This window comes from Narcine bancroftii, chromosome 4, assembly GCF_036971445.1.
Source record: "Narcine bancroftii isolate sNarBan1 chromosome 4, sNarBan1.hap1, whole genome shotgun sequence".
Lineage (NCBI taxonomy): Eukaryota > Metazoa > Chordata > Chondrichthyes > Torpediniformes > Narcinidae > Narcine > Narcine bancroftii.
In genome coordinates, this window is record NC_091472.1 from 190,801,853 (window position 1) to 190,828,985 (window position 27,133).

At 51.7% G+C, this 27,133-nt stretch overlaps 1 protein-coding gene and 1 long non-coding RNA gene across 2 annotated transcripts in view; both read right to left on the reverse strand.

Annotated features, from left to right (window-relative positions):
• The window catches only part of LOC138761371 (uncharacterized), a 29,287-nt gene extending 19,026 nt beyond the window's left edge, over positions 1–10,261 (reverse strand). The window contains exon 1 of the long non-coding RNA XR_011356278.1: positions 9,823–10,261. This is a non-coding gene — a long non-coding RNA (uncharacterized lncRNA). The remainder of the gene's footprint in view (positions 1–9,822) is intronic.
• Positions 10,262–15,527: 5,266 nt separating this feature from the next.
• Positions 15,528–26,562, reverse strand: LOC138761374 (myosin regulatory light chain 2, ventricular/cardiac muscle isoform). Its single transcript, XM_069933363.1, has 7 exons — positions 26,456–26,562; positions 22,606–22,695; positions 18,866–18,941; positions 18,682–18,786; positions 16,601–16,679; positions 16,453–16,501; positions 15,528–15,715 (listed from the first exon to the last, which is right to left on the reverse strand). The coding sequence occupies exons 1-7, from the start codon at positions 26,456–26,458 to the stop codon at positions 15,611–15,613; spliced, it is 507 nt and encodes a 168-aa protein (XP_069789464.1). The 5' UTR covers positions 26,459–26,562; the 3' UTR covers positions 15,528–15,610.
• Between the last annotated feature and the right edge of the window lie 571 nt (positions 26,563–27,133).

The window sequence follows — 27,133 nt, forward strand, 5'->3', positions numbered from 1 at the left end:
TGGGGAGTTGGGGTTGGGGAGAAGGGGATAGGGGGAGTTGGGTTTGGGGAGAAGGGGATAGGGGTGAAGGGGATAGGGGGAGAAGGGGATAGGGGGAGAAGGGGATAGGGGGTGAGGGGTTTGGGGTGTTGGGGATAGGGGTGAGGGGTGGGGTGTTGGGGTTGGGGTGATGGGGTTAGGGGGAGATGGGGTTAGGGGGAGATGGGGGTTGGGGTAGGGGGTGAGGGGATAGGGGGGTGAAGGGGATAGGGGGTGAGGGGTTGGGGTGGGGGGTTGGGGGAGAAGGGGGTGGGGGTGAAGGGGTGGGAGGTTGGGGGAGGGGGTTGGGGGGGTTGGGGTTGGGGTGATGGGGAGGGGTGTTGGGGAGGGGGTGTGGGGGGGGTGTTGGGGGTGGGGGTGTTGGGGGAGGGGGGTTGGGGGTGGGGTTGGGAGGGGGGAGGGGGTGTTGGGGGTGGGGGTGTTGGGGGGTGGGGGTGTTGGGGGGGGGGTGAGGGGGGTGGGGGTGGGGGGTGGGGGTGTTGGGGGGAGGGGGTGTTGGGGGTGGGGGTTGGTGGGGTGTTGGGGGGTGGGGGGTTGGGGGTGGGGTGTTGGGGTGGTTGGGGGGAGGGGGTTGGGGGGGGGAGGGGGGGAGGGGGTGGGAAGGGGGGGAGGGGGGAGAAGGGGGGGAGGGGGAGAAGGGGGGAGGGGGAGAAGGGGGAGGGGGTGGGGAGAAGGGGGGAGGGGGAGAAGGGGGGAGGGGGGAGAAGGGGGAGGGGGTGAGGGGGGAGGGGAGAAGGGGGGAGGGGGAGAAGGGGGGAGGGGAGAAGGGGGGAGGGGGGAGGGGGAGAGGGGGGAGGGGGAGAGGGGGAGGGGAGAAGGGGGGAGGGGGAGAAGGGGAGGGGGAGCGGGGAGGAAGGGGGGAGGGGCGAAGGAAGAGGGGGAGCGGGGCGAAGGGAAGGGGGGAGCGGGCGAAGGGAAGAGGGGGAGCGGGGCGAAGGGAAGAGGGGGGAGCGGGGCGAAGGAAGAGGGGGGAGCGGGGCGAAGGGAGAGGGGGGAGCGGGGCGAAGGGAAGAGGGGGGAGCGGGGCGAAGGGAAGAGGGGGGAGCGGGGCGAAGGGAAGAGGGGGGAGCGGGGCGAAGGGAAGAGGGGGGAGCGGGGCGAAGGGAAGAGGGGGGAGCGGGGCGAAGGGAAGAGGGGGGAGCGGGGCGAAGGGAAGAGGGGGGAGCGGGGCGAAGGAAGAGGGGGGAGCGGGGCGAAGGGAAGAGGGGGGAGCGGGGCGAAGGGAAGAGGGGGAGCGGGGCGAAGGGAAGAGGGGGGAGCGGGGCGAAGGGAAGAGGGGGGAGCGGGGCGAAGGGAAGAGGGGGGAGCGGGGCGAAGGGAAGAGGGGGGAGCGGGGCGAAGGGAAGAGGGGGGAGCGGGGCGAAGGGAAGAGGGGGGAGCGGGGCGAAGGGAAGAGGGGGGAGCGGGGCGAAGGGAAGAGGGGGGAGCGGGGCGAAGGGAAGAGGGGGGAGCGGGGCGAAGGGAAGAGGGGGAGCGGGGCGAAGGGAAGAGGGGGGAGCGGGGCGAAGGGAAGAGGGGGGAGCGGGGCGAAGGGAAGAGGGGGGAGCGGGGCGAAGGGAAGAGGGGGGAGCGGGGCGAAGGGAAGAGGGGGGAGCGGGGCGAAGGGAAGAGGGGGGAGCGGGGCGAAGGGAAGAGGGGGGAGCGGGGCGAAGGGAAGAGGGGGGAGCGGGGCGAAGGGAAGAGGGGGGAGCGGGGCGAAGGGAAGAGGGGGGAGCGGGGCGAAGGGAAGAGGGGGGAGCGGGGCGAAGGGAAGAGGGGGGAGCGGGGCGAAGGGAAGAGGGGGGAGCGGGGCGAAGGGAAGAGGGGGGAGCGGGGCGAAGGGAAGAGGGGGGAGCGGGGCGAAGGGAAGAGGGGGGAGCGGGGCGAAGGGAAGAGGGGGGAGCGGGGCGAAGGGAAGAGGGGGGAGCGGGGCGAAGGGAAGAGGGGGGAGCGGGGCGAAGGGAAGAGGGGGGAGCGGGGCGAAGGGAAGAGGGGGGAGCGGGGCGAAGGGAAGAGGGGGGAGCGGGGCGAAGGGAAGAGGGGGGGAGCGGGGCGAAGGGAAGAGGGGGGAGCGGGGCGAAGGGAAGAGGGGGGAGCGGGGCGAAGGGAAGGGGGGGAGCGGGGCGAAGGGAAGGGGGGGAGCGGGGCGAAGGGAAGGGGGGGAGCGGGGCGAAGGGAAGGGGGGGAGCGGGGCGAAGGGAAGGGGGGGGAGCGGGGAGAAGGGAAGGGGGGGAGCGGGGAGAAGGGAAGGGGGGGAGCGGGGAGAAGGGGGGAGCGGGAGAAGGGGGGAGCGGGAGAAGGGGGGAGCGGAGAAGGGGGGAGCGGGAGAAGGGGGGAGCGGGAGAAGGGGGGAGCGGGAGAAGGGGGGAGCGGGAGAAGGGGGGAGCGGGAGAAGGGGATAGGGAGAAGGGGATAGGGAGAAGGGGATAGGGAGAAGGGGATAGGGGAGAAGGGGATAGGGGAGAAGGGGATAGAGGGGAGCGGGAGAAGGGGGGAGCGGGAGAAGGGGGGAGCGGGAGAAGGGGGGAGCGGGAGAAGGGGGGAGCGGGAGAAGGGATAGGGAGAAGGGGATAGGGAGAAGGGGATAGGGAGAAGGGGATAGGGGAGAAGGGGATAGGGAGAAGGGGATAGGGAGAAGGGGATAGGGGAGAAGGGGATAGGGGAGAAGGGGATAGGGGAGAAGGGGATAGGGGAGAAGGGGATAGGGGAGAAGGGGATAGGGGAGAAGGGGATAGGGGAGAAGGGGATAGGGGAGAAGGGGATAGGGGAGAAGGGATAGGGGGAGAAGGGGATAGGGGGAGAAGGGGATAGGGGGAGAAGGGGATAGGGGGAGAAGGGGATAGGGGGAGAAGGGGATAGGGGAGAAGGGGATAGGGGGAGAAGGGGATAGGGGAGAAGGGATAGGGGAGAAGGGGATAGGGGGAGAAGGGGATAGGGGGAGAAGGGGATAGGGGGAGAAGGGGATAGGGGAGAAGGGGATAGGGGAGAAGGGGATAGGGGGAGAAGGGGGGAGGGGGAGAAGGGGGAGGGGGAGAAGGGGATAGGGGAGAAGGGGATAGGGGGAGAAGGGGATAGGGGGAGAAGGGGATAGGGGAGAAGGGGATAGGGGGAGAAGGGGATAGGGGGAGAAGGGGATAGGGGGAGAAGGGGGGAGGGGGAGAAGGGGGAGGGGGAGAAGGGGGGAGGGGGAGAAGGGGGGAGGGGGAGAAGGGGGGAGGGGGAGAAGGGGGGAGGGGGAGAAGGGGGAGAAGGGGGGAGGGGGAGAAGGGGGGAGGGGGAGAAGGGGGGAGGGGGAGAAGGGGGGAGGGGGAGAAGGGGGGAGGGGGAGAAGGGGGGAGGGGGAGAAGGGGGGAGGGGGAGAAGGGGGGAGGGGGAGAAGGGGGGAGGGGGAGAAGGGGGGAGGGGGAGAAGGGGGGAGGGGGAGAAGGGGGAGGGGGAGAAGGGGGGAGGGGGAGAAGGGGGGAGGGGGAGAAGGGGGAGGGGGAGAAGGGGGGAGGGGGAGAAGGGGGGAGGGGGAGAAGGGGGGAGGGGGAGAAGGGGGGAGGGGGAGAAGGGGGAGGGGGAGAAGGGGGGAGGGGGAGAAGGGGGGAGGGGGAGAAGGGGGAGGGGGAGAAGGGGGAGGGGGAGAAGGGGGAGGGGGAGAAGGGGGGAGGGGGAGAAGGGGGGAGGGGGAGAAGGGGATAGGGGAGAAGGGGATAGGGGAGAAGGGGATAGGGGAGAAGGGGATAGGGGAGAAGGGGATAGGGGAGAAGGGGATAGGGGAGAAGGGGATAGGGGAGAAGGGGATAGGGGAGAAGGGGATAGGGGAGAAGGGGATAGGGGAGAAGGGGATAGGGGAGAAGGGGATAGGGGAGAAGGGGATAGGGGAGAAGGGGGATAGGGGAGAAGGGGATAGGGGAGAAGGGATAGGGGAGAAGGGGATAGGGGAGAAGGGGATAGGGGAGAAGGGGATAGGGGGAGAAGGGGATAGGGGAGAAGGGGATAGGGGGAGAAGGGATAGGGGGAGAAGGGGATAGGGGGAGAAGGGGATAGGGGGAGAAGGGGATAGGGGGAGAAGGGGATAGGGGGAGAAGGGGGAGGGGGAGAAGGGGGGAGGGGGAGAAGGGGGGAGGGGGAGAAGGGGGGAGGGGGAGAAGGGGGGAGGGGGAGAAGGGGGAGGGGGAGAAGGGGGAGGGGGAGAAGGGGATAGGGGGAGAAGGGGATAGGGGGAGAAGGGGATAGGGGGAGAAGGGGATAGGGGGAGAAGGGATAGGGGGAGAAGGGGGAGAAGGGGGAGGGGGAGAAGGGGGAGGGGGAGAAGGGGGAGAAGGGGGAGGGGGAGAAGGGGGAGGGGGAGAAGGGGGAGGGGGAGAAGGGGGAGGGGGAGAAGGGGGAGGGGGAGAAGGGGGAGGGGGAGAAGGGGAGGGGGAGAAGGGGGAGGGGGAGAAGGGGGAGGGGAGAAGGGGGGAGGGGGAGAAGGGGAGGGGGAGAAGGGGGAGGGGGAGAAGGGGGGAGGGGGAGAAGGGGGGAGGGGGAGAAGGGGGGAGGGGGAGAAGGGGGGAGGGGGAGAAGGGGGGAGGGGGAGAAGGGGGGAGGGGGAGAAGGGGGGAGGGGGAGAAGGGGGGAGGGGGAGAAGGGGGGAGGGGGAGAAGGGGGGAGGGGGAGAAGGGGGGAGGGGGAGAAGGGGGGAGGGGGAGAAGGGGGGAGGGGGAGAAGGGGGGAGGGGGAGAAGGGGGGAGGGGAGAAGGGGGGAGGGGGAGAAGGGGGGAGGGGGAGAAGGGGGGAGGGGGAGAAGGGGGGAGGGGGAGAAGGGGGGAGGGGGAGAAGGGGGGAGGGGGAGAAGGGGGGAGGGGGAGAAGGGGGGAGGGGGAGAAGGGGGGAGGGGGAGAAGGGGGGAGGGGGAGAAGGGGGGAGGGGGAGAAGGGGGGAGGGGGAGAAGGGGGGAGGGGGAGAAGGGGGAGGGGAGAAGGGGGGAGGGGGAGAAGGGGGGAGGGGGAGAAGGGGGGAGGGGGAGAAGGGGGGAGGGGGAGAAGGGGGGAGGGGGAGAAGGGGGGAGGGGGAGAAGGGGGGAGGGGGAGAAGGGGGGAGGGGGAGAAGGGGGGAGGGGGAGAAGGGGGAGGGGGAGAAGGGGGGAGGGGGAGAAGGGGGGAGGGGGAGAAGGGGGGAGGGGGAGAAGGGGGGAGGGGGAGAAGGGGGAGGGGGAGAAGGGGGAGGGGGAGAAGGGGGAGGGGAGAAGGGGGGAGGGGGAGAAGGGGGAGGGGGAGAAGGGGGAGGGGGAGAAGGGGGAGGGGGAGAAGGGGGAGGGGGAGAAGGGGGAGGGGGAGAAGGGGAGGGGGAGAAGGGGGAGGGGGAGAAGGGGGAGGGGGAGAAGGGGGAGGGGAGAAGGGGGAGGGGGAGAAGGGGGAGGGGGAGAAGGGGGAGGGGGAGAAGGGGGAGGGGAGAAGGGGGAGGGGGAGAAGGGGGAGGGGGAGAAGGGGAGGGGAGAAGGGGGAGGGGGAGAAGGGGGAGGGGGAGAAGGGGGAGGGGGAGAAGGGGGAGGGGGAGAAGGGGGAGGGGGGAGAAGGGGGAGGGGGAGAAGGGGGAGGGGGAGAAGGGGGAGGGGGAGAAGGGGGAGGGGGAGAAGGGGGAGGGGGAGAAGGGGGAGGGGGAGAAGGGGGAGGGGGAGAAGGGGGAGGGGGAGAAGGGGGAGGGGGAGAAGGGGGAGGGGGAGAAGGGGGAGGGGGAGAAGGGGGAGGGGGAGAAGGGGGAGGGGGAGAAGGGGGAGGGGGAGAAGGGGGAGGGGGAGAAGGGGGAGGGGGAGAAGGGGGAGGGGGAGAAGGGGGAGGGGAGAAGGGGGAGGGGGAGAAGGGGGAGGGGGAGAAGGGGGAGGGGGAGAAGGGGGAGGGGGAGAAGGGGGAGGGGGAGAAGGGGGAGGGGGAGAAGGGGGAGGGGAGAAGGGGGAGGGGGAGAAGGGGGAGGGGGAGAAGGGGGAGGGGGAGAAGGGGAGGGGGAGAAGGGGGAGGGGGAGAAGGGGAGGGGGAGAAGGGGGAGGGGGAGAAGGGGGAGGGGGAGAAGGGGGAGGGGGAGAAGGGGGAGGGGAGAAGGGGAGGGGGAGAAGGGGGAGGGGGAGAAGGGGGAGGGGGAGAAGGGGAGGGGGAGAAGGGGGAGGGGAGAAGGGGAGGGGGAGAAGGGGGAGGGGGAGAAGGGGGAGGGGAGAAGGGGGAGGGGGAGAAGGGGGAGGGGGAGAAGGGGGAGGGGGAGAAGGGGGAGGGGGAGAAGGGGGAGGGGGAGAAGGGGAGGGGGAGAAGGGGGAGGGGGAGAAGGGGGAGGGGGAGAAGGGGAGGGGGAGAAGGGGGAGGGGGAGAAGGGGGAGGGGGAGAAGGGGAGGGGGAGAAGGGGGAGGGGGAGAAGGGGGAGGGGGAGAAGGGGGAGGGGAGAAGGGGGAGGGGGAGAAGGGGAGGGGGAGAAGGGGGAGGGGGAGAAGGGGGAGGGGGAGAAGGGGGAGGGGGAGAAGGGGGAGGGGGAGAAGGGGGAGGGGGAGAAGGGGGAGGGGGAGAAGGGGAGGGGAGAGGGGAGGGGAGAAGGGGGAGGGGGAGAAGGGGAGGGGGAGAAGGGGGAGGGGGAGAAGGGGGAGGGGAGAAGGGGGAGGGGGAGAAGGGGAGGGGGAGAAGGGGGAGGGGGAGAAGGGGGAGGGGGAGAAGGGGGAGGGGAGAAGGGGGAGGGGAGGGGGAGAAGGGGGAGGGGAGAAGGGGGAGGGGGAGAAGGGGGAGGGGGAGAAGGGGAGGGGGAGAAGGGGAGGGGGAGAAGGGGGAGGGGGAGAAGGGGGAGGGGGAGAAGGGGGAGGGGGAGAAGGGGGAGGGGGAGAAGGGGAGGGGAGAAGGGGAGGGGGAGAAGGGGAGGGAGAAGGGGGAGGGGGAGAAGGGGGAGGGGGAGAAGGGGAGGGGGAGAAGGGGAGGGGGGAGAAGGGGAGGGGAGAAGGGGGAGGGGGAGAAGGGGGAGGGGAGAAGGGGGAGGGGGAGAAGGGGGAGGGGAGAAGGGGGAGGGGGAGAAGGGGGAGGGGGAGAAGGGGGAGGGGGAGAAGGGGGAGGGGGAGAAGGGGGAGGGGAGAGGGGAGGGGGAGAAGGGGAGGGGAGAAGGGGGAGGGGGAGAAGGGGGAGGGGGAGAAGGGGGAGGGGGAGAAGGGGGAGGGGAGAAGGGGGAGGGGGAGAAGGGGGAGGGGAAAAAGGGGGGGAGGGGAAAAAGGGGGGAGGGGAAAAAGGGGGAACGGGGGGAGGAGGAGGGGAGGAAGGGCGGACGGTGGTGTGGAGCGCAATATTGTTGTTCTGGCACCATCATACTAGGTTCTCGATCTCCATTCTGTATTCTGACTCGTCACTTCCAGTTATTTGGCTGACAGCGGTGGTGTCGTCAGCAAATTTAAAGATTGCAATGGAGCTTAATTTGGCTGCACAGTCATGAGTGATAAAATAACTTTTTTTCCTGAAATTTCATTGGAAATGGCAATAAAAAGTATGCTGTACCTCAGACACTAAATAAATCCCAGCTGTATTGTTATGATCCTAGAGGGCCCCAAAACCCAGCAGCAATAGATATTCACCAAAACAAATGGTTACTTAAACAAATGTTGCTTTTAATTATCTTTAGAAATTAAAACAGGATCAAACTTTAACATTACTATAACCTAACTTAACACCCTTCTAATTCTAAGTGCATGTGTTATTGACAATAGACAGTAGGTGCTGGAGTGGGCCAATTGGCCTGTTGAGCCATCACCACCATTTTTCAGATCATGGCTGATCATTCACTATCCGTACCCATTTCCATCCTTATCCCCATAACCCTTAACTTCCCTGCCCACAAGAGCTTTATCTAACTCCCTTTTGAACATATCCAACGAACCTTCCCCTACCACCCTCTGCGGCAAAGCATTCCACAGATCCACACTTCTCTGGGTAAAAAGATTTCTTCTCATCTCTGTCTTAACGGGACCAAGTTCATTCGTTGCAGGCAATTCTTATACTGTGCACAGTATATTAACAAACCACCAGCCACTTATCAGGACTTTCCACATTACCTGGGATGTAGACTGGGCTGCTTTATTAACCAAGGATTGAGTTTGGGAGCAGGGAAGAAAAATGCAAGGATTAAAAATAAAAGGCTTTTCTGCAAATTTCCTGAGTGTTGATAACACTGTTTACATTTTACTGTTGTTTTCACAGTGTTTTACCTGTAGTGCAATGGGCTCTCTTACATCTCGTGGCTGCAACTGCAAAATTGAACCTGCAGAACATTCGGAACCTGATAACCCGATGCTCATGGGAAAAATTCACTCTGCGCCAGTTTTCTGGGGACAAATTCATGGGAGACCCCCCCCCCCTTTCACACATATATTAAAAAAATCTTCCCAAACATCTATGTGAAAAACGTGGCTGGGCATAAAATAGCATGGAGCCTGAGAGGGTCACTGAGTTACCTCACCCTTTGCATTTTAAGGCTTGGAATATGCCTCATTACCACACAGAAATTGAACAATCATCTATCAGATGATCTTTTGTTGTGGCTTGACTCCAATTCATAATTATGAGATTAATGAACAATATCTTGTAACATTCCAAAATATTTATGCATATTTATCTTAAATTACATCTTTATCTATATTTATAATTATGTGCTCTGTATTGTGTGCATCCATGTGCGCACTGTGGCCTGGAGAAACACAGTTTCATCTGGTTGTATATGTTTAGTCAGATTAAAATAATCTTGTACTTTAATCCTGTGTAAGGGAACCTGTGTTTGGAGGTTTAAGTGAAATCACTATTTGGACTCTCTGCCATCTTTGAAATGCTGAAGGTGGTGACAAGGGAAGGAGACGACAGTAATTTTAACTTTCCAGAACCATTGAATTGTAGACACCGTTAAGGCAGAATTAGTTAGGATTTGGATTGTACAGCAGGATGAGTTCTCCCAACTGATCCCGACTGTCAAAGTATAATTTGAAAATAAGTTGTCTGGGTAGAAGTTGTCTGGCGCCAGAGCTGGCAGTGATGGTGGAGGGGGGGGGGGGGAACAGAGGGCCACAATGGCAAAATTCTGTCCTGCACAGACCCCCAGGATTGTGCCTGGTACACTTCGGGCTTTGATCTTGTATGCACAGTACATGTTCAGTGGCCTGCAAGTATCTTCATACAGATGGAGGACCAGATGGATTCAGGAAGCACCCAGCAATCCGATTCTTACTGTGCCATTAGGTCACACCTACACAAAGGGGTTTTATTGCTCCTAATAAAACCCCTTCGATAGCTCCTAAAAACATTGCCATAAACCACAAAGTTGCAAGGCCTACACATGCTGAGGAAGAAAAATCATTCCAATGCACTCTAAGTAGCACACAAAATAGTGGCGGAACTCGGTGTGCCAGGCAGCATCCATTAGGGGGCAACAGGTTGGCAATAGCCCTGTTCACATCGCCAAATAAAGTGGGTTGAACCGGCCAATTTAACAGGTCCGTAGCCGGTAACCTGGCGGTGGGAAAGGTCCCAACCGGACAGGGCGAGTAAAAATCAACCGGGCACTGCCTCTTACTGGGGGCAAGCCTGGCCGAGTTAACGGGTTCATCACTCTGTGCCGGTGTGAATGCTCAACCAGCTCTACCAGGTACCATCAGTGGCGTCAGTCTGGGCTCATCTTGAGCTGATTGAAGGCAGAGGCACCCGCGGGCAGCTCCACCGGCCGCTCCGCCAAATGTAACCCCGCGGGTGCCTCTGCCTTCAATCAGCTGAAGGGCTGTGAGGAAATAAATCGCGAACGATCCAATTCGCCGACTTCAAAATTCATTAAAACATTCACCTGCCATCGGTTCCACACACTCCGGAGTTGAGAGACGCGCCGGCTCCCGCCTGCACCGGGAGCTCCGGGTCTTCAGACCGGCGCCCCCTCACCCCGACTGCAGAGGCCGGCTGGTGGGAGAGGGAGGGGCAGCCTGTCCCGGGCACCGGTCCTCTCTGCACCCTGGTCAGGGCACTTAAAAAGTCTTTGAAAACTAAAACGACCTATTCGAAGCTCTCACTCTTTTTTTTAAAAAAAAGTTTTGACGCCCTGGTCAGGTGACTTGAAAAATTCGTTCAAAATTACATGCGGGATGTGGATCGCTGACAGTCTGCGTCTGGTCAACCAACTCCCGCGCTGAGAGATCCGCCCTCACTCCCAACAAGATTTCGGTGGGTTGGTTGGTTGGGGTGGGGTGGGGTGGGGTGGGGTGGGGTGAAGCAGCAGCAGGAGGAGGGGGTGTTGGAGGGGGAAGCAGCAGGAGGGGGGGGGGTGTTGGAGGTGGAAGCAGGAGGAAGAAGCTGACTGGGTGCTCCTCCTACAGGCTTACTTTCCCCTTCCACCTCTGACCCCCACCCCCAACGAATGCAGAGAGTAGGGGGAGGGGGGATCGTTGGTGATCAGGATCGCGGCACAAAATCGGCTGGAAACTGGCGAGAGGAGGGGAGCGGGTCCGGCGAACTCCTCCGGACACACGAGGGGGGAGAACCAGCGAGGACAACGGCCTAAGGACTCCTAATTTAAAACTTTATTAAAGGACAGTTCACAATAACTTAAAAATGTATATTGTCGGTGAATTTAATGGTCGATGATTTTTCTGTCCGTGAATTTGATGGTTAATTTTCTTGAGGTGAATTTTGAAAGTCTCCAGGTTACTTTCATGCCTAATACAATGTAATGTTATGTAAATAGCTGTTATCCGCTATTGTTTGGGGAATAAGCTGGTCTGTGAGTTTGTCCTCCTGTTAAACAGTCTGAAGCCCATTGCGGGAGATTTTCCCGTGATCTTATTGAGCGCGTATTCCTGCTCCGGTTTCACTGCCCTACGTCACTCGGGACGTCAGAGCTGGATGTTAGACCCCTGCCTTAGATCCAAGAGATCCAGATGAACCATGGTCCATTTGAAAGGCCTGCTGGGTACTGCAACCCACCTAGCTTACTCGCCGTTTTGGAGGGTTGAAAGGGACTAATGTTTCAGGCCGAAACCGCTGATCAAGAATATCAAGAAATGGGCAGACACCCGGATCAAAGGGTGGGGGCTGTGGATGGAGCAAGTGATAGTTAAAGGCAGGTGGGAGTGGGAAGAAATGGATGCTGCCTGACCTGCTGAGATCCTCCAGCTATTTGTGTGTTGTTCCATTCTTCCAGCATCCGCGCTCTCTCCTGTTTCCTTGCACTCCAAGGATGAGCTTTCTTCATTTTCCCTTCCAATTTTGCCATGTCATTGAGTGTCTGGTTTTAATGGAGTTCGCTGCACAAGGTATAGACAAAAGTGACAAGAGAATGTCAAATGCTCATCGATTTGAAGGGAAGGTGTTTTCTTACACACTAGACAACTTTTTGTCACAAAATTTCTATAAAAGTCGAACAAGGCTGATGGAATAGATATGGCAGTGCAAGTAGTGGTGACATCAGGATTATTTTTGGCTTTGAGTATTTTACTGAAAGGATAGCCAAGTCTGATTTCTACCTCCGTTACTTGATTGTTAAAAGAGAAAGTGTGCACATTCCATTTCACCTGTTAACCAGGTTAAAAACTTTGTAGCGGCTGTGCCACTGAAATGAAGTGCGTCTGCACAGGACGAAGGTGAGCCAGTAACTGATTTTATTTGAATATCTCACACTGCTTTTGAGGGGACGACCCACTTTTTCGGCCTGGGGGCATACTGGTTTAAGGGAGTCAAGCGCATTGCGGAGTTGCTGCCTGACCAGCGGCAGGCGATCAGGAAATGGCGACATCTCCAAGGCAATGCGTGTCACCAAATGCAGGCTTCTCCTGAGAAGGGAGGGGGCCTGCGCCATCTTGCACCAACCGGCTCAGGTGGTGATTCGGCTCGTCTAACTGCACACACTCGCTTGGCCTCCTGCAACTTTAGATTTTCTGAATCTTGAAAATGAATTATTTTCCAAGGGGCGGTTGAATTAACAGAGGCACTGGAGAAGGCCCTCTAAAGCTCAGATGACTACTTGGCCACCTCTTGGTCCCCATGGGCACCACTATCTTGGGTCAGGAGGCCATCTTGTGCTGTGAGCAATTGGTCACAGGCATCATTGCATTCCTCAAGCGACCTGACCACAGCCGCCATGGCAGGTAATCGCCCCAAATGCCTCTTCTGAGGGCAGAGCAAGCACCCGAGGAAACGCTGCCCTGGCAAGAATGTGGTATCCGCTAGATGTGGGAAAAGGGGACATTATACAAAAGACTGCCAGTCTAACCCGCCTGCAATGTGCAGATAGCCACCATCCCGGGCAGGGCGATTGGTGGCATCCCCTCTGCAGATCAATGACGCCAGATACGAATCATAGGGACCGCCATTTTCAGTCCTGCAGCACTGAGGGAGATCAGCGAAAGCAGCCATCTTGGGAACTCGGGCCCTCATCGGACTTGGACAGTGAGTCCATACTGGCCTCCATCACCCTGAACCAAGAGGGACCACACAAATTCGCCAGGCCCACGATGGACGTCCAGGTAAATGGGCATGTAATGATCTGTTTGTTTGGAAAGTTTTATTTACTCCAATACCACTAAATGTTTATCCCTCAAAGTATGGTCAGCCATAAGATATCACTCACATCCAAATCCCATATGTATCCTGCATGGTGACTTTGTTTGTGGGAGGCACAGCTTACAAACACCTCAGGCTCCTTGTCATGCCGCAGCTCTGCACCCCCTTGCTGCTGGGACTGGACTTCCAGTTACAACTTAAGAGCGTTACACTGGAATTCGATGGGCCCCATTTAACCCCCCACCATTTCCAACGAACAGTTCCTAGACAGTCCTCTGCACACGACCTGAGGGCTCTTGACCCTCAGGTTCCCTGCTGTTTGTGAACCTCACCCCCAACTGCAACCCAGTGGCCACCAGGAGCAGGTGATACTGCACCACAGACAGAGCATTCATCAAGTCAGAGGTTCAGTGTTTGTTGGACGAGGGCATCATCGAGGCCAGAAATAGTCCCTGGAGGGCCCAGATGGTTGTAGTAAAGAACGGGGTGAAGAACAGAATGGTCATGGACTATAGCCAGGCCATCAACTGGTGCACACTGCTCAATGTGTACCCCCTCCCTGCATATCTGAAATGGTCAACCAGATTGTGCAATATCAGGTATTTTCCACAATCAACCTGAATCTAGCATTTCACCAGCTCCCAATCCGCCCGGAGGACCATCATTATTCTGCATTCGAGATGGATGGCCATCTCTACCACTTCCTTTTGGTCCCGTTCAGCATTTCCAATGAGGTCTATTTTTCCAGCTGGAGATGGACCACTATAAACTGCAGGCCACTTTTCCATATCTTGACAATGTGACCATCTGTGGCCACAACCTACAGGACCATGATGCCAACCTTCGAAAATTCCTCTAGGCTGCAAAGCTCCTGAACCTTACTTATAACAGGGAGAAATGTGTATTCCGCTCAATCCTACTAGCTATTCTTGGCTGCGTGGTCAAAAATGGTGTAATTGCCCCTGATCCCAACCATATGAGCCCCCTACTGGAGCTGCTCCTCCCCCACACCCTCAAAGCCCTCAAGAGATGTCTGGGCATCTTCTTGTACTATGCTCAATGGGTCCCCAACTATGCGGACAAGCTTGCCCATTGATGAACCCCACTTCTTTTCCCCTGTCTGCAGAGGCCCTTGCAGCCTTTGGCTATATCAAAGACAACATCGCCAAGGCAGCAATGCATGTTGCAGATGAGTCCATGCCGTTCCAGGTGGAGAGTGATGCATCCAACTTTGCCCCAGCTGCTACACTTAACCAAGTAGGCAGACCCGTCGCCTTCTTCTCATGCACCCTCCAAGGCCCTGAAATCCACCACTCCTCAGTTGAAAAGGAGGCCCAGGTCATCATGGAGGTGGTGCAACACTGGAGGTACCACCTCACAGACTGGGGGTAGGCCTTCATGTTTATTTACAAGCAGAGGGGCAAAATCAAGAACGATAAAATCCTCAGGTGGAGAATTGAACTGTCCACCTATAACTACAATATCTTGTACTGGCCTGGCAAACGTAACAAGCCCCCAGACACCCTCTACTGTGGGACTTGTGCCAGTATCTAAATGGACAGATTGCAGACCCCCCACAACAAACTCTGCCACCCTGGAGGGACTAGGTTCTTCCGTTTCATTTAAAGCACGGAACCTACAGTACTCCATTGAGGAAATCAGAACAATGACCAAAAACTGCAAACCGTACTTCTACCGCCCAGACAAGGCACACATGATCAAAGCAACTCGCCTCTTCGTGCACCTGAGCATCGACTTCAAAGGGCCTCTCCTTTCCTCGAATCAGAATGTATAGTTCCTCACCATTGTCGATGAGTATTCTCGCTTCCCCTTCGCCATCCCCTGCCCAAACATGACCATGGGTACAGTCATCAAGGCCCTCCGCAATGTCTTCACATTCTTTGGGTACCCCTTGCTTCATCCACAGCGACTGGGGGACTTCATTCATGAGCAACGAGCTATGGTAGTTCCTGCTGGCCAAGGGCATCGCCACGAGTAGGACCACCAGCTACAATCCCAGAGGGAATGGGTAAGTGGAAACGGAGAATGCCATGGTCTGGAAAACCATCCTCCTGGCACTGAGGTCACGGGGCCACCCTGTCTTCCACTGGCCGGAGGTCCTCCCAGATGCACTCCACTCTATGTGGTTGCTTTCATGTACAGTCGCTAACAACACACCTCATGAATGTATGTTTGCCTTCCCTAGGAAGTCTACATCAGGGACTACGCTGCCTGCATGGCTGACCTCCCCAGGACCAGTCCTGCTTTGGAAGTACGCCAGGCAATCTAAGACTGACCCACTGATCGAGAGAGTCCACCTCCTCCACACAAATCCCCAGAATGCCTATACAGCTTTCCTCGAAGGGCGTGAGGGCACAGTCCCCAACCGGAATCTGACACCATTGGTCATCCCTCTGACCGCAATTGACCATCAAAAGACACTCCCCCTCCCCCCCCCCCCCTCCATTGCCATCTTCGGGGTCCCTGAATCTGCTGTCAACCACACTCCACACTCCAACCAACTGTTGTCACCCATGATGCACCAGCACCACCCTCCCTCCTTCCTTCACCTGTTTCTTCCCCTGGCGAACTGTATCTGGAGATGACAGACCAATCACGCAAGATGCCCAGGGCGCCACAGTGGTGCCCCAACCATTTGCTGCGGCAGAGGTGACCCCCTGACAAACTTGACCTATAAAATGTGTATATGTGTATATATTTGCTTCGGTTTTTTTTCTCTCACCCTGCAGAACTCTTCTTAAAAAGGAGGGGTGAATGTGGTAAACCACTGTTATACTGCGATTTGCTACTGCTGGCTGGGCACATCTCCTGAAACTGATCCTATCAATGACCTCTTTGCATGGTCCCCACTCTTCCTGCGACGCGGTTGGTTGCTCCTCCAGTCTGCAGTCAATAAAACCCCATCAGTTTCACAACCTCAGTCTTTTGTGGTCATTGATGGTGCATCAGTGGTTTCAAAAGATATAAAAAGGCATGAAGTATAACAAAGTAGCTGTTTATTCAAAGAGGAAAGTGAGCAAGGAAGGTGCAAAAGGACATGACAAGAGGCAAAGAAGATTTATTCACTCCTGGTCTTTCTCTTCTCCGTGGGTGATGATGTGGACAAGGTTCTTGTAATCCAGGTTACCAGATATGTCTGGAGGAAAGGCTGCAAACATCTGATCAATCTGAAAAAGTACACCACATTTACTGTGATTGACGTGTGCAGATCGCGCCTGCAAAATCTTCCAAAGCTTCTGCGAGAAATGATTTACGCGACAAAACTGCATTACATCCTTTTATGCATTAATTCTTTTTGAAGTCCTTCATTCAGGCATATCCTTTTACTGAAGGGGAGAGAGAGTATGTTCTGCACTTGTATAGCCCCTGGCATCTCCCCAAAGGGAACCAGCTCCAGGCAGGGAAAACTGACTAATTGGGAGGAGAGTATTTAGGACATGATTAATGTGCTACCACTTGTACCTCAATGACTATGCGTGAGATGATCAGTCAACCACCCTAATTTGAAATAACAAGCCTTATTTCTATAAATTGGTCACCTATTTATCTCTAGACAAATGACCTCTGAGCTAGGGAATAAAAGTGGCAATTTCCACGAGTGGGCAGAGCTGAAGTAACCAGTCTACTAATGGTTACCTTAGATCACTCGTACTTGGAATTAGGGTGATGTAGAGGCACCACTTGGGAGATTACAGAGACCTACAGACCTGCTCTTTTCACATGATCAATGAGAGTTGATTGTGGAGCAAGAGAAAGCAAAACCTCCTGAAGAGGCGCGATCTGAAAATGGCCAGTCTCTGCTCAAGAATTTACTTGCTTATATGTTCAGGAAAAGTCAAATCTTATCCCTTGGGAAGGACCTCCAATTTTTCTTCAAGTTAATTCAAAGGTTGTAAGGACTTACCTCTTCCTTGTTAAATCGTTCAGCCTGGGTCATCAGCATTTCCTGAATGCTGGGTAGAAATTGTTCAGATTAAAGCAAACCGTTCAGGAGCTTTAAAAGTGTTTAGATATCAAGGCACAGAGCCATAAATGGTGAAATATGCACTTACTAATCTTTTCTTAAAACACCCTTGCCTTCAGGATCAAATACTTTGAACGCATTTAAGATTGACTCCTCTGGATCTGTGCCTAAGAAATTATGCAAGCAAACATTTTTTTAAGCTTTGACCAACACAATAAGGCAGCAGAATTGAATTAAATGATTCATAATGAAAAATATCTATCCATTTCTGAGTTTCTTTAAACTGTCCTGCACCATCTCTCAAAAAAGCCAGGAAAGGCACAAGTAACATCTTACTGTAAAATCCATAATGGTGAATATTCCCAGATCGGGCTTGTTTCTTTGATTTGGGCTGAGTCAATATTAGTGTTCCTTTTGCATCTTACGAACTATTTTTAAGAGTTCCAGCCCGACTTAATCTGTATTGGCTAGGATAGCCATTACCTTCCGTGTAAGGAGTGGATGTGTCAAATTATTCTTGACCTTTTATTCCGGGGATATTGGCATCACTGGCAAGGCCAGAATTTATTGTCCATCTCTATTTGCCTCCTGCTGGAAAAATTCAGCAGACCACGCAGCATCTAGCAAGTAAAAGACTATCAATATTTCTGGCCTGAAACCTTCCTCTGGAATTCCTTTATTTTTCCTTATGCCCTATCTTAATAAGAAGCTGGAGCCTCTTGAGGCTGTTTCCATTGTCAATACGGTTTTAGCTAATCCAAAACTCTCTTCGTCTCTGCTTTGGTGACTGATCTGGGGGAGATGTTAAGAACATCGGTGAATCCTGCCTCATCCTGTCACAGGTATTCAAGTCAGACCTTCCTGCTCTTCTCTACTGAAGGAGATGATAAATCACCTTCTTCAACAGACAACATCAGCGATCACCCAGCAGTGGGATGCAGACTGGGAACTGTGGTATGGATCAGCCACTCCCACCACTCGGACTCGTCAGGAAGATGAATTCAGGGTGGGAGGGACCTTCAGCTCTTGCAGACAGAGCAGGGTGAGCTAAGGTACATGGCTGGGACTCTTCCTGATGTAGGGAATTCAACACTTGTGTAGGGTGGAGGAATTTAAAGTCTAAGCCAATGAATTCAGAGGTGATGTGCTTGCCTGCTCATTGGCAGTACCTTTTCTACTATTGTTCCAATATGTAAAATAGTCCACACTTCTTTGAATTATTCCCTAACTCTATGGACTACAGTAAAACCCCTGGTTTCTGGCACCTAATGGGGATTGGTAGATGCTGGGTAAGTGGCATAACTAATACACCTGCATCAAGAATAAACAGTTTAAAAGACAAAAATTCTCTACTGTACTTACACTGAACAAACTTCACTTGCATGAATATATAAACCTTAAATCATTTTACTTTATTTTCAGTCACATTTTTTGAAAACGTTGCTACTTCTGCAGGTTCCTCCCCCTCCATGGAGCTACCCAAAAGACGAACAATAACATCATAGATAATTAACTACCTCCCCCCCACAAGTTTACAGATCAAGCCTCTGACTGGGCGGACTCTTACTAAGTAGGGATAAGGAGACACTTTAAGAGAGTCACCCCAACAGCGAGTGGCATCAACCAGCTCTTCATCCTGGTGACGCCATTGCTGTTTCACATAACTTTATTCAAACAGCTGCTACAAGCAAAGCCCGACCAAGGCCTCCGCTGACTGGATATCTGCTCCCATCTTCACTGAAGGGTTATGTGTTACTTCAGACATTTATAAATTTAAACTTATGTATTTTTACCTATTATCTTATTCCTATCTATCTATTTATTTATTTATTTATTTAATATTTCCTCAGGTTTTTTTTGCTGGTTGCTTGACTTATGGCTACCAGGAGTTTTACTGTAATGACATTTTGCGTTCCTTTATTTCCTATTAGATGACATTCTAATGAGATAATCAAAAGTGCCTGTTTTAAAATCATTTCTATGTGGAATGGGGGAACCAGCTTTGCTTTTAAGGTATCGACCTATATCTTAATCCTTGTTTACAATTTTCTGATAATATCTACTTCAGCGCAACCCTGCTTACTTTCCATCGTTTAGTAAAAATGTTTAGAATAATCTGTGACAATTTCTTTTGATGAACAGTTCATTAATATTACTTATTTCACTTACCCTTGAGCTTTTCACCAAACATGGTAAGAAAAACTGTAAAGTTAATTGGCCCAGAAGACTCTTTAATCATTTCTTCCAGTTCTTCGTTTTTTACATTTAGCCGGCCTGTAGAATAGATTCCTAATCATTAATAACATTCTCTTGACCTCAGCAGTATAAATTCATTTGTAATCGTAAGACTTACCCAGAGCAGCGAATGTGTCTCTAAGGTCCTCTTTATCAATGAATCCATCCCTGTTCTGATCCATTATTGTGAAAGCCTGGTATCAAGCAAAATCAATATAGTATTAAAAACTGGTATCTTTGATTTTAACTAATGGTTCAGGTTCAGCAGCGACACGTTTAATATGGTGCATCACTGCCCTGCACCATACATCATTTCTTGTCTGATCGAGCCGTAGAAGGTGCACTCCTTGTTTTCTGCAGGTGTTAATCTTTAACACTTAATTCAGTGTCATGGTCTCAAGCAGTGTCTTGTTCAAAGGCTAGTCAAGAGCATCATAGCACTGGGGACCAAAGTGCAAAGGAGCACAGTTCTCCAAATGCAATCCCCCCATTGTGTGAGGAACAACATGAATGGGAATAGCAGGAGTGCTGAAGGAAACAGATAATTTATCTGCAGTTCTGATTATTGCAATAGAATCCTGGCCAATTTTTCTCAAACATCCTGGCATGCTCTTGACAAGTCCTCAAGACTCTACTGCTGTAACATGACACCTACGACTGTGAGGCTTGGTACAGCAATCATGCAGGCATGTAACGGCACCATCGACTAAATATGCCGTTGCGTGGGCAGTTTAAAAAGGAAAGTGCAGGAACTTTGAGTCAATTCCTGCATCACGATTTATCCTGCAGGACCCCCTACTACCTTTCGGGGGAAGCCTGCAGTCCAAATCACACCGCAAAACTCACCTCATGAATTTGACGTCCAGCTGATGACTCAGGCCACATTGCTCCACGTAAAAGCACTGGGACTAACGTGCACAGGGACGTGAGGGGTGCAGTGTAAACGACCACAAGGTGAGTAATTCTGTTAATTTATGTTAAAATTTCCACAGATTTTCCCAATATTACTGTCTAAAAAAACATTATTAACACCATCTACAAATCTGCCGACGATACCACGGTAGTGGGTTGTATAAAGGAAGGGGATGAGTCAGTATACAGGATGGAGATTGAAAACTTGGCTGAATGGTGCACCAACAACAAACTCGCACTCAATGTCATCAAAACTAAGGAGCTAATAGGAAAAGAAAGAGATGTACAATCCAGTAATCATTGGGGGGGTGGGGGGGGGAGGGGGAGGCGGTCAGAGGTGGTGAGGGTGAACAAATTTAAGTTCTTGGGATCTTTCCTGGAACTAACACACTATTGGCATCATGAAGAAAGCTCATCAGCGCCTCTACTTCCTCAGGAGTTTACAGAGGTTGGGTTTGACATTGGAAACACTGGTAAATTTCTACAGAGGTGTGGTGGAAAGTGTGCTGACCAGCTGCATCACGGTCTAGTATGGGAATACCAATACCCCTGAGTGTAAAACCCTCCAAAAGGTAGTGGACATAGGCCAAGACATCACAGACAAAACCCTCCTAACTGTTGAGTACATCTACAGGGAACGCTGCCATTGGAGAGCAGCGATAATCATCAAGGATCCACACCACTCCACTCCACCCCCAGCACACGATCTGTTCTCACTTTTGCCATCAGGAAAGAGGTATAGGTGCCCCAAGGTTCGCACTACCAGATTCAGGAATAGCTGGCTACCCCTCCACCATCAGACTCCAACGACAAACTCAATCATAGACGCATTTAAGGACCTTGTGCCCTTTATCAATTTTTGTTTTGCTCTCTCTGTATTGCACAGTCAGTTTGTTTCCGGTTCTTTACTTGTTTACATGTTTACGCTGTGTACAGTTTATTTTTTGCACTAATTACCAATTAGTGGTAATTCAGCCGCTCCCACAGGAAAAAGGAATCTCAGGGTTGTATGTGCTGTCATGTATGTACTCTGAAAATAAATCTGAAAATCTAAAATCAGATGTAACCTCTCTTCATCCATCACCATTTTGCATACGTATTGACATTGCTCAAGCAAGAATTTACACTACTGTTTCCTTTCTGAGATACATCTTCCCACATACTTCTGTGATATCTTCCAGCCCTACAACTCATATATAGCCTTGTTCCGAGGATGAGGTCTTCCATGCCAGATCATCAGAGATGTCCTTGTTCTCCTACTTCAAACAACGTGGCTTGCCTTCTACCATCACCAACCGGCCGTAACCTGCATATCCTCCTTTACCCACACATCTGCCCTGGCCCCCTCTGCCCCCATGTGCAACAAGGACAGGATTCACCTTCTCCTTACACACCACCCCAATAGCCTCCGCATCCAACATATAATCGTCTGCTATTTCTGCCACCACCAGACACATCTTCCCTTCTCCCTCTCTCACCACTTTCCTCAGGGATCACTCCCTCCATGACTCCCTCGTTCACCCTTTGCTTTCCACCAACCATCCCCTTGGCACCTACCCCTTAGACCACAGGAGATACTTCACTTGTGCCCACACCTCCTCAGGACCATTCACGTCCCCAAGCAGGCCTTCCAAGTGAAGTAACACCACATTTGTGAATCTGCAGGGGTCACCTTCTGCATCCTGTGCTCCTCTTATGGTCTCCTCTACATCAGAGAGACTGGACGTCAACTGGGAGTCGCTTCATTGAGAACCTTGGCTCTGTCCACCACGATGGTGTGGATCTCTCAGTGGCCACCCATTTCAATTCCCTGCCCCATTCCCATGCCAATATGTCTGTCCACGGTCTCAAGCACTTCCAGACTGAGACCACCTGCAAATTGGAGGAACACCTCATATTCCGTCTGGGCCCCCTCCAACCAGATGGCATTAACATTGACTTCTTCCCCCCCCCCACGCTCATCTTTCCCTATGTCTCTTTTTCTCTATCTCTCTCTTTCCCCTAGCTCTCCTTTCACAGAGCCAAAAACAACACCCCTCCCCAATCAATTCTCACCTCTCCTCTCTCTCTCTTGTCCTCTTATCATATCCAATTGATGCCTTTTGCCAGTTGGACTGTACTCCTTTCCCTCTCATTCTTCCCTTTTTACCAGGCTTTTAATATAGTTGCCTGTCTGCTTTTTATTCATAGCTTGAGGACGGGCTCAGGCCTGAAAATATATCTTCTGAATGCTACTTGGCCTGCTGAGTTCCTCCAGCATTTCTGTGTTTTTAGTAGCCTTGCCTCAGCTCACTTTCACTCTACTTCACTCCATTTAAGGCATTTCTTACAGTCCTCTTTGGCCATGCATTTAGTCATCTCCCTAATTTCCCTTTTGCAGTTTGGGATCAGATCTTGTTCATTACTTGTAAAAGGCCCTGAGACTTGTTAAATAGAGGTGGAAGATTTTGTTCGTTGTCATTTACACTTGTTCTTTTTAACCAGGATTTACTGTATAATGCTCAAAGTAAGGTCTCCTCTTAAGATATGATGACAAAAAAAAGCCTAATTGTCACATCTTTATTCTCCCCAGCGAACATCCGCTGCTCATTACACAGACTAAGGATCAGACATGGGTCTGCGGTGGTGGTCTCAGAACTATTTTAGTGTGGAATCAATGGCCATTTTTAACTAGCTTTGGGGATATCAAGGCTGATGTAAAACTAAAAGCAAATTGCTGAGAGTGGTAGAAATTTGAAATAACCCATGAGAATGGTGGATGTAGTTGGAAGGTCAGGCTGCACCTGTGGGGGGGGGGGGGGGGGAAGAGGGAGGGGTTGACACCGGGTCAATGACCTTTCATTTCCCCCATTCCTATAAGCTTTGAATATGACTGAATTGAATTCTCTGCAACAGCTGCTCCTCTTTGAGAGAGCCTTTCCCTGAATATAAACTTAACAAACCTACCTCCTTGAATTCCTGAATCTGCGACTGATCAAACATTGAGAACACGTTGGAATTTGCTCCCTCTGTCTTCTTCTTTGCCTTCTTGGGTGGCTGAAAAAGGAAGTGCCGTCTTAATCAGCATTCTGAGGGGTAATATTATATGGCTACCTCCTCGCTGGGTGCTGTCATGAAACTAAACATCCCCAAATCTCACTGTGGCTTCAGTCAGAGGCAGGTCCTTATTGTCCTCTTGGCTAGGGCAGTACAGTCAATGCAGCAAATTAGCGCAATGACCTTACGATGGCCGTGACCCCGGATCGAATCCTGTGCTGTCTGTGAGGAGTTTAATACGTTCTCCCTGTGATCTGTGTGGGTTTCCTCTGGGTGCTCTGGTTTCCTCCCACCCTTCCAAAATTGTAGAGGGTTATTGTTTAATTGGTCACATGGGTGGGATATTTGGGGAGCACAGACTCATTAACTGGAAGGGCCTGTTACCGTGCTGTAAGTTGAAATTGAAATAGTGTCTTCTATCCCATTATTCAAAATAGCTTCATCCGTGATTTCTAAATCTGGGAACCTGCAGATGCTATCATTCATGTATATCTTGTTCAAGAAGTGAAATAGTAGCCTTGAAAATCACTATGACACTGTATCAGTCTTTGCTGAACTCTTTTATTTTCTTATTCTCTCTGGAAATCTTCAAATCCTTTCTTTTTCAATATTTTTATTGAGTTTAAAAAGTACATCAGACATAGGTAATAATAATAAGTATCCAACAAAGTAGATACCTAAAACATATGGCTATAAATAACTTAGGATACATTGAAAAAGACAAAAAAAAGACACAAACATGCAAAAATTATGCTAATAATCTAACCCCTCCCTTGTGAAGTTGTTGGTTAAACACGTGCAAAAGGGAAAACCACAAAATGGGATCTAAATAATCTTATAAATTATGAACGTAATCAAGAAAAGGACCCCATAAACTTACAAAGTAGTTGCCTTTGCTCTCCTTTTGGCTAGAAGAGCTATATTAGTGAGAAGGAAAGATGCTGTCCCTCCTATTCACATTCATACAATGGCATGCCTGACTTTGGAAAAAAATAGATGCTCTACTTCTGACATTTTAAAATCCAAAAGCAGGACCAATTCTGAAAAGAAAATCCAACACTTGGAATTTCCAGTTTGTTTCTTATTGCCGGAAATAAGAAACTCATTGGCGATGAGGCTCATCTGTCCTATCTAACCAATGCTCTCTTTTTAAATAGCGATCACGATTAAAGGTGAAAGTGGTGATATCAAGTGGGAAAGAAAAAGGAGCAGCTAAGGGTGTTGGACAGAAGGCAGACAGACAGGTAGAGGGAGAGACCACAGGAATTGGGGGGGAGGTAGATGGGGAGTTGCAGAGAAAACTAAGAGCAGGAGTCGGTGAAGGAGAGGAAGAAACAGTGGAACCTGGTGGAGTCTGGGTTACCTAAATAGGGAAAGTCAATGTTCATACCATTGAGTTTAAGGCAGATCAGATAGAGAATGATGTGTTGTTCCTTGAGTTTACATTTAACCTTGCCTTTGCATTGGATGAGGCCAAGGGCAGGAATAGTTTGTGTGGGAATGCTGAGAGGGGATTGAAATGGCCGGCAACTGGGAATTCACAGGCAGAGTGCTGGTATTTGACTTTACCTATTCCTGCTCATATTTTACCTACTTTTTTCTCTAACTTCCCCTCCACCTCTTCCACCACCCCCTCCTTCAGTGGTCAGGGATTCAGAAGAGATTGAGAGGATATCTTCATTGTGGCTGTAAGGCCCACCCCAGTGGAGGTACTGGTATACAGAGGTACTGAAACTCCTAACAACATCTGTCCCAGAGATTTATTTTAAGACTGATATAAATGTCCATTAAATTTCCAGGGAATGGATATAATCTTCATCTTCTTCTGAGAGTTGCACAATAGTCGTGACTCCCTGTGTGACTCCAATATTAGCCTGAGTTCCAGTTTGCTACCTCCTTCCACACTCCAGGCTGTGACATCATTAGCCCCTGCTTATGAGCTATTACATTATGTGCATGAATTATTCTTGCTTCTCTTTTCCTTTCCCAGATGTTTATTGTCAAAAAGATGATGAACGATATTGTCCCAGCTCCTAAAGAATGCATAAGAGAGCAAACAGTTGCTGTGTTTCTAAAAATATCTTTGGATTCTGCAACAGATGGGTACAAATCCTTAGCGCAATGACGTCCACAAGGCAGAAATCTTACAGAACAGAAATATCTTGCTCTTCAGAAACGGGATAGCACTTTTTAGATCCATAGATAATTTCAGCTGAATATATGAGGCAGTTATTTTCTTATGAAGGAAAACAGAAAACTCAATGCCCCATTATTATACATCTCACAGAAGTCGGAGGCTTTATTTGACCACAAGAAATGGTGTTTGAATGTTTTGTTGCGAATGTAGAATTTTCTGTGCTCAATGTCCCAAGTTGCTGTGCACACAGCAACACTCCACAAAGATAAAACAAAGAAGTCACCAGATAAGCTGTTTTGGATGCTAAGAGTTGCTGGATTAAAGTTGGTTAGGTCAGAAGAAGATTAACCTGCTCTTTGAAAAGTGCCTTCAGAATTATAAAGACTACCTGAGCCAGTCAGATGGGAATTTACTTTAATATCTTGTCCACCTAACAGGGCAGTTGTCCTTAATGTGCTGTATTATGTGCTCAGGACTTGAATTCTCATATATCTTACTCAGAATTGAGCTATGAGTAAGCCTTGGATGACCCGAGGTTTTACTCTTTCTATACTTTCTCCTTACTGATGCACAGAGAAATAAGTTCTGCACTCTATCTGAGAATGTACAGAAAGCAGAAGTCGCCTTGTACTGTTCTGGTCTTCTGCAAGTCAAGACATATTTTATTGCAAAGTCCACAGCCTTACATGTTTTATCACTTCTTTAATAGGATCTTCTTTTAAATTTAATTTTAAATTTAGCCCTACAGCACGTTAACAGGCCATTTTGGCCCATTAGTCCATGCCGCCCAATTTATACCCAATTAACCTGCAGACCCGGTATGTTTTGAACGGTGGGAGGAAACCGGAGCCCCCAGGGAAAACCCACGCAGACACGGGGAGAACGTACAAACTCCTTACAGACAGTGCAGGATTCGAACCCCGGTCCCAATCGCTGGAGCTGTAAAGGCATTGCGCCAACCATGGCGAACATTGGTAGGTTTGATTGTTAACAATGTTGAATCATATAAAGCCTCCTGCAAAATCCTATTTAAAAACAGCATGTAATCTCACTTATTTTCTTTTGATCTTAATATTTCTCCCTTCAATTTGTGGGAGGGTTGATTGCTTATTGATAATCAAGATGTCTGATGCTTGACCCGTGAATATCAACAGCTGAGACCAAGTCTATCAACTGTCCACACCTCCAGGCAGCAAAGGGCACTTAAAATCAATGAACCAGGGTAAGTTTTCTTTTTGAAAACTTCAGCATGCTATTGCCAACTGTCCTGACTGACGGACCTGGAAGAGACAAAGGCAGTGTAGAGTAGGAATCAAATTTGGATCTTGGCTGCCTTTAACTTTCCTATTCCAGAAGCAATGAGAAAGTTAAATCACTTTATCATTTACCTTTGGAAATTTTCCCATAACTATTAACATCTTGCCATGTCTCAAATATTAAATATCACAAATTAGTTAACCTCATAATAAATCTTGCTACTAAATTACAAAACGAAAACCTGTAGAACCAAAGCAAATGCAATATTAGAATCATCAAAAGCTGTTGTTTGCCTTAACTCCTTCTCAGCTGATATTTTTCACTGTTGCTAATATAACATAATGTGGCATGAACACAGATGCTTACCATTACTACAGTCTGTGTGATGTCGCTTTCAGAAGGAACACAATACCTTAGACAATGTATCCTCTGACATTTTATACTCTTCGTTAAGTATAAAAATAAATGTATTCCTACTTTGGGCATTATGTAGTAATCTTTCAACAGAACACCACCCCTACCATTTTTGAAACTATTTGGTTTCAAGCTGTTATCCCTGGTATGGTGTGTTTGAATGTGTATTCGTGTGTACTCAAGGTTAAAGAAACATTATGCGTCAGAGCTGATTCTACTTTTAAGATTTTGACCTTAGCTCTCTCTCACTCTTTGTCTTTTACCATGACATGTGCACTTGCTAAATTAAGAGAACAATGCAAGAATGCAAAGCATTATAATTTCTCAGAAGCTCCAAAATCCCACCTCTGTTGCTTTCGATCTATCATCAAAATACATCCTTGTCACTAAAATTTCTTCAATAAAGGTCATGCTTATTCCTTTGGTCGTGCAATTTAGAGAGTAATTAAAAGTCATTGCATTTGCTTTCAGCTTGTAACATGCCTGAGTTGCGTTAGAGGAGGGATGTCAAACTCAAATTCACGGAGGACCAAAATTAAAAACTTGGACTAAGTCGAGGGCCGAACTAAATATTTATTGAAAATTTTCAACAACATCTGCATGTTTTCTCTTCTTTCAACATATGTAATG

Bases quoted from the DNA above. Each gene is read 5' to 3' on its own strand.
- LOC138761374 (XM_069933363.1), bottom strand. The intron at 18,787-18,865 runs GTAAGTCTTACG...TCTATTCTACAG, and splicing joins AGACACATTCGCTGCTCTGG to GCCGGCTAAATGTAAAAAAC. The intron at 16,502-16,600 runs GTAAGTGCATAT...ATTTCTACCCAG, and splicing joins GGTGTTTTAAGAAAAGATTA to CATTCAGGAAATGCTGATGA.